At 40.7% G+C, this 10,319-nt stretch overlaps 1 protein-coding gene across 3 annotated transcripts; it reads left to right on the top strand.

The window, feature by feature from the left end:
* The first annotated feature begins 4,505 nt into the window (after window positions 1–4,505).
* LOC123963348 (glucose-6-phosphatase catalytic subunit 1-like) lies at window positions 4,506–7,170 on the top strand. 3 transcript variants are annotated; one of them, XM_046040149.1, is made up of 6 exons: window positions 4,506–4,588; window positions 5,524–5,746; window positions 5,846–5,955; window positions 6,041–6,146; window positions 6,234–6,349; window positions 6,647–7,170. In XM_046040149.1, exons 2-6 carry the CDS (start codon window positions 5,529–5,531, stop codon window positions 7,168–7,170), a joined length of 1,074 nt encoding a protein of 357 aa, XP_045896105.1. In that variant the 5' UTR covers window positions 4,506–4,588; window positions 5,524–5,528. The 3 variants fall into 3 exon arrangements, with proteins under 3 accessions (XP_045896105.1, XP_045896114.1, XP_045896123.1); XM_046040158.1 differs by lacking the exon at window positions 4,506–4,588 and having other exon boundaries at window positions 5,523–5,746; window positions 6,041–6,135; window positions 6,217–6,349; XM_046040167.1 differs by lacking the exon at window positions 4,506–4,588 and having other exon boundaries at window positions 5,523–5,746.
* The last annotated feature ends 3,149 nt before the right edge of the window (window positions 7,171–10,319 follow it).

Here is a 10,319-nt window from a genome sequence, read left to right as displayed (position 1 = left end):
AGGAACAGAATCCAAGTGGCTTGAAGTCTAGTCAGTGATGATTTGGGGACCATATCCTCTGCTGGTGTTGGTCCACTATTTTTTAAGTCCAGAGCCTATGCAGCAACTACCAGGAGATTTTTATGGAGATGCTGATTTCCTTTTCCAGCAGGACTTGCCACCTGCCCACACCGCCAAAACCACAAGTAACTGGTTTGCTGACCATGGTGTTACTGCGCTTTGTTGGGCAGCCAACTCGCCTGACCTGAACACCATAGACGAGCTGAACTTCAGCAGTGCTACGGGCTGATTGCCCCCATGCCATGCCACCGTGATTCAAATATGAATAGTAATTCATACAGAAGGAGCCCCGACCAAGTACAGAATGCATAAATTAACCTTTTTAGAAGTTTTCAACTTTATAGAAGGTCTAGCTTTCTGTATTATACATTCTTTATTCTAATAGTTAAATATTTTGAGATATGTCTTTTTGATTTCCTTGAGCTGTAATCTGTAATTGTCAAGATTAAAACAACAAAAGGATATGTAAGATTTAAGATTTCACATTTGACAACAATTTCACATGAAACGCTTAACCCCTTGACGCCTGAATTGTTTTACAATAGAAAAAAAATAAAAAATGATTTGTGTTTTCATTTGCTTCCAAGCTGATGTTAAATTAAGTTAAAATTGTTAATTTGTCTATAGAACATTGAAAAGATATAAATTCAGGTATGATGTAGGTATGATGCAAATTAGCAACAACAGGCATAAACTAGAAACCAGGGCTTGAAAAAGGTTCCTAGGTACGTATTGAATACGCACAAACAGGCAGTTTTGGATGGATTGACATGACATTTGCATTCATGTTTCCCTCAAGTGACTAATGTCCCTGACTTTCCCTCTAGCGCTACCATGAAGTTGACTTTAGTGGTTCTGAGTGAACTATTGCATGTATTGCCATGTGATTTGGTTCAGATATCCATGTTCCCCTCAGCGTGTTGGCTTTGTCATTGTCATTATGTTGCCATGCAACAGTTAGCTTTTAACTCAAAGCACCTCAGAGCTAGCTAGACTCTACTTCTCTCATTTTTTTGTTTGTACACACCACAAATGTCTTCAAGAAGAGTCTGTCCAGAAGTGTGGCCACACTCAGTACAATGCTGAAATGACATTGAGAGTTAGTTCAAATAAAATCTGAAAGTTTCAAAGATCTGTATCAGTAAATCAAATATCTTCATGCCATTCACGAAGACAGCCACCAGAAATATAGATAAATATAAGAACGTAAATTGTCAAATACATTTGTAAACATCATCTCAATCATCATTGAGAATATAGTTGTTATTGAGAAATAAATTGTTCAGAGTAACTGGAACCTTGCTTCCAGAAAGAAATATATTGTTACTGTGTTTCTGTTTAAAAAAAAAAAGAACAGTTTTGATGAACTGATCTGTAAAAGTTGAGAAAAAGAGAACAAAGTCTGTAGACTGTGAGAAAGAAGTTGCAGCAGTAAAGAGTAAAATAGAAGGGCTGTAAAGAAAAGAATGAGAATAGAAAGAGCCTGCTGGGGAGTCAGGCAGGTGGAGTGGAGTGGGGATGTGTAGGGGATGCTCCGTCAGACTGTTTGTGTGTATCCATGCATGTGTTTGTGGACTGGCAGATGTGTTTACACGTGGACATGCATGCCTACGTGCGTTCCTCCTCAGCCATGTGGTAAATCAGGACATGTCAGAGGGGAAACTTGTGGCTGGGAACTGGAACAGTGTGTCACACCCAGAGCTCGTCAACATGAAAACGACAGCAGCCTCACTGTTAACCCCTCATATTCTGTTTTTCTAACACATTCTCTTGCTTGTATTGATTATATATCTTGTCTTAAAATGATAGACTTGCACTCTCTAATTTAAGTGTAGACTGAATAAAGAGAAGAATTACATATATTTTCAAATAATCAAATTGTTTAGATATTGATATGCACAGAACACTTCTCTTAGTGGTATCCTCTTTGAACAGCAGTCAGTCAGTCTCAAGCTGCTTCCCTAACATGTTCCTCAGGCACAACGTCTGTCTGTCAGAAGAAGAAAACAACTACATAACCTGACAGCCAATGTCTTACAACTCCAACACAAACACCTAGCTTTTTTAATGTTAATAATCATAAACAAAAGTGAGCTTAGAATGGCAATCCAGCGTGGCAGGTTTGGCTGGTTAGCTTACACACCTTTTTGTATGGTTCCCTGCTCTCCCCTACATTTTTAACAAACTAATTTTTTTCTCCCTGTAAGCAATTCTTTGAAAAGTGCTATAAAAGTCTACTTTATTGTTTTTATTATTATTAATGTTACAAAGCGGCAATCGTGGTTGATTTTAAAAGCAAAATTTACCCTTGTTTTGTAGACGCATTTTAAATCTCAACTTTAAATTTGTTCCATTCCGATGCTGCAGTGGACAAAAAGGTGTTTTGTTAAATCTACAGGATACTGTGTAAATGGTGTAGTATCCAATATTTGTGCATTTGACTCATAACAGTTCAAAATAGCACTGTAGCAGCAGGACAGAGCGTCAGTGACCTTCTACGGGGAGAGCAGTGATTGGTGGTTATGTAGGGACTGAACCCTTCTATAGAATTAGACTTCTAACCCCTTGTTTTGTTACTTCAGAATAGTACTGTACCCTTCTATGGGTTTGACCTTTTATTTTGCAGACTCAAACCCTGTTATGGTATCTAACAGATACCTAAACATATCCTATATAAGCTATGATTGATGTACAGAGAGACAGAGTGGCCATCGGGCTGGGTCACTCTCCAAGCTGCTGCAGAGCTTGTAATTGATGCTGAACTCCTTGATTTAATAATCTTTTATGATCAAGAACAGTGTCAAGCGGGTTTCCTCTCAACACATCATCGCAGCATTATTGTTCGGACACCACAATGGCACTGCTTCTAGTTGAATATCTATGAGCTATTAATTACAGACTAAAAATAATCTTTAAAATACCTTGGCTCATTCCTATGCAAGATCTTGTTAATCTCAGTTTCAGCTGCCTCACCCTGTTTTCAGCGTCAGCCATATTAATTACTTGAGTTCGGAAGCGTTAACACGGGTCCTGTTGTTGAGGTTTAAGACCAACCTGACTAGTTTACTTTGCGCTGTTTGAAGTTGAGTTTTTATCCTCTTGGGGGGGGGGTCTACTGTACTATGTACACTGAACAAAATTATAAATGCTACACTTTTGTTTGAGGGAAACACATCTGCAAGCTCGTCGTCCTCATTGGGGTCTCGACCTGACTGCAACTTTGCACAGCCATTATAGAGGAGTGGACCAACAGGCCACAATCAACAACCTGATCAACTCTATGCGAAGGACATGTGTTGCACTGCGTGAGGCAAATGGTGATCACACCAGATACTGACTGGTTTCCGGACTCCCTCAATACAGTGGAACTGCACATTTTTGAGTGGCCTTTTATTGTGGCCAGCCTAAAGCACACCTGTGCAATACCCATGCTGTCTAATCAGCATCTTGATATGCCACACCTGGGAGGTGGATGGATTATCTCGGCAAAGGAGAAGTGCTCACTAACACAGATTTTGTAACCCACAAACTAAAATATTTCGTAAATGACGTGCTCAGCAGAGGATGTACTTCCTGCGGCAGCTGAAAAAGTCCAACCTGTCAAAGACAATGATGGTTCACTTCTACGCCGCCATCATTGAGTCCATCCTCACCTCCTCCATCACCATCTGCAGCGTATCATTCACTCTGCTGACAGGTGATTGATTGCAATCTTCCAGGACTCTGAGGCGTGCAGGAAAGAATGTGGTGGATCCCCTCCCACCCCGGACACAAACTGTTTCAGGTACTTCCCTCTGGCAGGAGACAGCTGTCCATCAGGACCAAAACCTCACGCCACAAGAACCCTTTCTTTCCATCTGCAGTGAGCCTCCTCAACAATGCCAGGGGTTCCCACTGTCACTGACTCTCTGATTGCAGTTAGAGCAGGCAAACACACTATTTAATCCACTCCTTACAATTTTGAACTTGTGTTTTTGGTTTAAGAAATGTAAAAAAAAAAAAAAAGATAAGAAAAGAAAAGAAAAGACACCACTCTCCAAATGCGTGCTAAAACCATAATGGCATGTTTACTCATCATATCAAACCTCTTCTTTCCCTGCCTCTATCTGCCCCCCCTCCCCTTCTGTTGGCCCTCTCTCCCTCCAGTCCAAAGTCCGAGCCTGGGGACCAGATGTCTGAATATAAAAGAGACTGTGTTTGACTAGCAACACTCAGCCACACACACACTTCTGACCCATCAGAGACACCAGCAAACCCTGCACGCACTGATCCACTTTAGATTTTTGCAAATACTTAAACAAATAACACATCGTATTAAAACACTCTCTGACCAGGTACACACAGGCTTTAAACGCACGTAACATTCAAAGACATCTTAGCCGTCATTGGGCATCTCAGCAGACACCTGTGAGACTATTTAAATTAAGGACTCATACACATGAACACACACACATCACTGGCTGCAGGGATAAAACTGCTGTTTATAGCAGCCCTAGAGGTGTGCTGTGATCTCGTTCTGTGAGATTCTGTAAGTATGGTTTTGTCTACTCATAGCCTACATGTTTGGTAATATTGACTTTTTACTATAGAAACATTATATTGCCGTATCAGGTTTCTCTGTCTGTAGATCAACTGTTTAAGGTTTTAAGACCAGTCTGAATCTGTGTCGTCTGTGTGGACCAGTGGTCTTTTTAAAACTCATTGTTGTGTGGAAGCTGAAGATCAAACTCTGCCTGGTGTGGTTCAGTGTAAACACAGATGTCCTGTAGAAATCACCTAAATGTCATAAGAGGTCATTAAACTGGGGTTTAACTTAAACCTGCCATGAACCAGGTTTAGCTGAGGTTTAACTGACGTTTAGGTCATGGAGTTCAGTATGAGGGCAGATTTCTACAGCAGGAAGTACAATTCTTTCACCGTGTATGATCTTGTGAAAACAACACTATCACAGGTGTTAAACCAATGCAAGAGTGTACTCAACCTATAAAAAACTGACCTTTTAAAAGGTGTCACGTGTGCCTCAGTTAAACCTCAGTCAAAACATGTGTGGAAAAGCATCACAAAACTATCTGATTGATAGTAACTTAACTATAACATGACCAGCTGATTCTGGTGCTGTGTAGGAGAACTAAGCTACTTAGTACTGATAGACGCTAATAGAAGTCAATGTTCCTAAAACTTTCTGGTAGTCCTTAAAGTAGCTATAATCCATTTTTTTTAACTAACAAGAATGTATCAAAGGACAATGTGAAAAGGGACTCCTCAGCTGAATCTCTAGCTCCCCTCAGGTTCAAGAGTTTTGGGGGGTTTCAGTTCTTCTGGTTCACTCTCAGCGCTCTCATCGTGTCGTTTTCAGAGAAAAGCTTGCATGCTCTCTGACAACAATTTCTGTAAGTGAATTTAGAAACACACACCACACACAGATAGCAGCATCACACCTTTGGCCACCCTCTTCTCTTGCAGTGGTAATGGACTTGCTCTACAGCTCCGGTGTGAGCAGCACGTACTACCTGCAGACCCACTTCAGCCACAGCCAGGGCTACTTCCTCTCAGTGTCCATGGCAACAGACCTCCGCAACACCTTCTTCCTGTTGTTCCCGATATGGTTCCATGTACAGCAAGCTGAAGCCATCAAACTGGTGTGGGTGGCAGTAGTGGGAGACTGGGTCAATCTGGTGCTGAAATGGTGAGAAGTGGAACGGGCATGATGATGATGATTATTTATCATTATTATTATAATATTATTAATTTACAAAGTAAATTAATAATTAATAAATTTATTAAGGCTTCTGTTTGGAGAGCGTCCCTATTGGTGGGTTCAGGAGACAGGTTACTATGGCAACTCCTCCCAACCAATAATAGAGCAGTTCCCCATGACTTGTGAGACGGGGCCAGGTAGGACCACCCTTTAGGAGTATCATTTGTGAGTTAATTCAGTATAACGGGTCTGTCTCTTAAGAAGTTTACTTCCTCCGGACAGGAAGTCCGTCCGGTCATGCCATGGGGGCTGCAGCAGTCTACTACACCATGATGTCATCACTCCTCGCCACAGTGCTGAAGAAAGAAGGACATCAAATCAGGAAATGGTATCATCAACCTCAGCTTCATTCACCGTGTAATACCTCTGTGCACTGCTTGTAGTCAGAGCAGTAACACTTGTCTCTGTCCTCCAGGTGTGTGCGTGTCTCACTGTGGATGCTCTTCTGGTGTGTGCAGGTGTGTGTGTGCCTCTCCAGGGTCTTCGTTGCTGCTCATTTCCCACATCAGGTCATCACAGGAGTTGTCATAGGTACGGACAGACCACATAAGGCTGCGCTCAAGTCGTCATGTTGAGTATTTCTCTTAAACTCCAAAAGCCGAAGCAAGATTTAAATCTGAAATTGAAATTAATCTGAAAGAAACATCTGATAAACTGTTATTGCAATCAACTCTATATTTTCCCCTGTTTGCCACAAGCAACGATGTGTAGTGTAAAATGTAATAACCAATGGTTTATAGATTAATGCATAGTTAACTATAATAACAGAAAGGCAAATTGGTTAAACCAAATAACTGAAATGAAAAGAAAGAAACCTTTTCCTCTCAGGTATCCTGCTGGCAGAATCTCTCAGTCGGACCCAGCAGATCTATGAGGCTGGCCTGCGTTCTTACCTCCTTGCCTCCCTGCTCCTCCTCTCCCTGGCTCTCCTCATGTACCTGTGCCTCCGGCTGGTAGGCGTCGACCTCCTCTGGAGTGTGGAAAAAGCGCGGTGCTGGTGCCGCCATGCAGAGTGGGTCAGTGTGGACACCAGCCCCTTGGCCAGCTTGTTCAGAAACACTGGGACTCTGCTGGGCCTGGGCCTGGGGCTCCACTCTCCTCTGCATGCGCACGCCAACAGAGTAGTGTTCAGCAGGGGGGCTGAGGGCGCCACCTACAGGTTGATCTGTTTAAGTGCGACACTGGTGCTGCTGCAGTTGTTTGACTCTGCTTTTAGGCCACCTGTCCACAGCGGAGCTCTATTTTATCTGTTGTCATTCTGTAAAAGTGCCACAGTGCCTCTGGCTACTGTGGCTGTTGTTCCTTACTGTGTCACTGCAGCTCTGGGGTACAAGGGACAGAAGCTGCTATGAGGCAGGGGGCCTTACATTACATGTCCTGTTGGCTGGGTGAACATCTGTGCATCCTGCCATATACTATAAATAAGACACTGTATTTAAATCTTCAACATGTGGCCAAAATATGTGGACACATACTTACGTCCTTGTGGCTGCTGTTTTTCCTGGTTTAGGCCCCATAGTTCCAAGAATGCCCCCGTGCACAAAGCCAGCTCCATAAGGAAATGGGTTTCCCAGTTTGGTGTGGAAGTACACAGCCCTAACCTCAACACTATCCAAAAGCCTTGGGATGACCTGGAACGCCGAATGTGAACCTGACCCTCCATGTAAACTTCATGTGTCCGCATCAGTGGTGAGCTCAGTTTGAGGGATTTAAGGTCCTGAAAACATATTTCATGTATCAGCTTCTTTCTATGAATGATGGGATCTTTTAACACATTATTTTATTTATACTCTTTAACTCTGGTGGTTGCATTTTAAGTAATGAATGTTTATTGTTCTAGAGAAATCAGAAAGGCTTGAAATTGGCTAAGAGATGAGTGATTCTGTGTGTTTTCTCAGCTGATTCAATTCTGAAGTCTGATCAGTTTCACGTTTGTATTTACCAACATTATTGATGGAAATAAACCTTCAAGGTGGAAACAAATTTAGGCGGAGTTATTGTCCAGCATTACACCCCGGCAAAGTCGGTGTGTAAGTCCACAACTACGGTCCAGACTGAGATATCTCAGCAACTACGAACTTTGGATGGATTGCCACGAAATATTGTTTACAGACATTTACAGACCCCAGACTGAGGGGGGATCCTACCAGAAACGTTTTATAGAGCCAATAAGGACTGCTACTGACGCTGGCCACCATGAGGTTGACATTTGTGGTTTTGACAAAACTATTTCAACAAAAAGTCGATGGATTATCATGAAATTTGTACACACACCCCTGTTCCTCTGTGGATTGTTACTGTTTATGGATCCTCTGACTTGACCTGCTGTGTCGAAGTACAGCCTCACAGACTGCGCATCAGACTGTGCAGAGTAAATAAAATAAAATATTACTGGATAACACAAGTCATTTAATTAAATAACAATGTTTAACTTGTTTGTCAAATTGTTTGCATATCTTGTTGAGCTTCTCTTTTAAAGATGTTGAAGCAGAGCATAACTTTGGTAAATGTAACCTACTCTTATGAATGTGGAATTTCACTAGAATATTAATCAAGTTCAAAATTTAGTAGTGTTTAGAGTTATTCCTGCCATAGACATAGAAACCAAAGAGCAGATAAACATAAAACCAGGAAAGGAAGGACATACAGTAACAATAAGAGCAAACCAAATATAGGCTAATGTAGATGAAGCAGTTCCAAAATAAGTGAAAAACAACGTTTCAACGTTTAAACCACAAAAAGTACAATTATTATCAGGTACATGTTCATACCGCTTTAAATAAAGGTTGGTGAGGTAATAATAATGTGAAAGCTTAAAGGAGATTTATTAGCTATTAGATATATCTAAAGTAAGCTCCGGATCTTTTTCTAGTGACGGTTGTTAATTGTTAAACTTCTGAAATAACATTCTGTCTTCACAATATAACACAAAAGAGACTACCAATTAGAGAGCATACCAATTCAACATTGTACAAATACTCCATTAAGTAAAATTCCTGCATTCAAATGTGTGCTCATGTAAAGTACACAAGCAAGCAAAATGTAGTTAAAATATCAAAAGTAGTAACCTGTTGCCCCAGTAACTGAAAAATAATCTGTAGAACATGATTATACTGTTAATGCATACATAGTATTTTACAGTTGTAGCTGTGCAAGGTGGAGCTCTTTTAAACTACTTTAGATAGCTGACAGTTTGTGTTGTGCAGAAAAGTTCAAAATCTGTTTTCAGTTTCAGACTTTTGGATTGGATTCTTTGACTTCTCACATTAATTTTTTAGTTATTCACTTAATATGACATGTCACCAGTAACTACAGGCTACCTGTCAGATCAATGTAGTACACAATATCTCCCTCTGGATAGCAAAGTAGCATAAAATAGAAATAGGCCTACTCAAGTAAAGTAGGCCTACAGCCTACCTCAACTGTAGGGATAGGGATATGTATTGTAACATACTCAATTTCTCCAAACAGAAACAAGCTAGAGTGATAACACTTAATCTGCACATGCTCAATAGTATTATCTCTCTGCCTGTGAAAAAGGAGCAGGATCATTTCACCTCAGCAGAAGTTTTTAACAAAATACTGATTTTGAGGTATGAAAATAAATTCGGAAGTACAGTATTTTTCTTCTGGTGTCTAAAGTTTAAACGACTACATATTTAAACATAAATAGATTTCATCTCTAGGTTATTGATTAACAATTAACACTAACAAACTATGCTAATATATAGTGGTGGCTAGAGGGCATACAAGATTTTATCATGGCTGCAACATCGGGGGCGCCCCGGATGTTCCAAGCCACATGGCCCAATGTAAGCAGCTTGTTTGTCTGTGTTGACTACTTTTGAAAGTGAACATATTTCACTAAATTTAAATGTAAAACTACATTAAAAAAGGGTGTATTAAAAGAAATGGATTTGTTCTAGTATAAACAAATCATCAATTAACATAGGTCAACATTCTTTGTTTAAAATAATGTGTTTTATATTCAATTCAATTCAATTTTATTTATATAGCGCCAAATCACAACAACAGTTATCTCACAGCGCTTTTCATAAAAGAGCAGGTCTAGACCGTACTCTGTGATGGTATTTACAGAAGCCCAACAGTTCCCACCAAGAGCAAGCACTAGGCGACAGAGGCAAGGAAAAACTTCCTTTTAAGAGGCAGAAACCTCGAGCAGAACCATGGCTCAGGGTGGGCGGCCATCTGCCTCGACCGGTTGGGGTGAGAGAGAGAGAGAGAGAGAAAGAGAGAGAGAAAGAGAGTGAAAGAGAGAGAGAGAGAGAAAGAGAGAGAGAGAGAGAGAGAGGGATGTAAGGAGAGAGAGAGGGGAGGGAGGCAGCCTACACAATATACACACAGAGGTACAGACAGTAAAGGTAATGTTGCTATAAACTAAATGAAAAATGGTACAGATATTTATAATAGTGTTAATGGTAACAATCGTAATGTTAATGATTATAATAACAATAATAACAATAAGACTAGCAACAATAGT

The sequence above is a fragment of the Micropterus dolomieu genome, linkage group LG02, assembly GCF_021292245.1.
Source record: "Micropterus dolomieu isolate WLL.071019.BEF.003 ecotype Adirondacks linkage group LG02, ASM2129224v1, whole genome shotgun sequence".
NCBI classification, from domain to species: domain Eukaryota; kingdom Metazoa; phylum Chordata; class Actinopteri; order Centrarchiformes; family Centrarchidae; genus Micropterus; species Micropterus dolomieu.
This window is presented reverse-complemented; position numbering and strand designations above follow the sequence as displayed.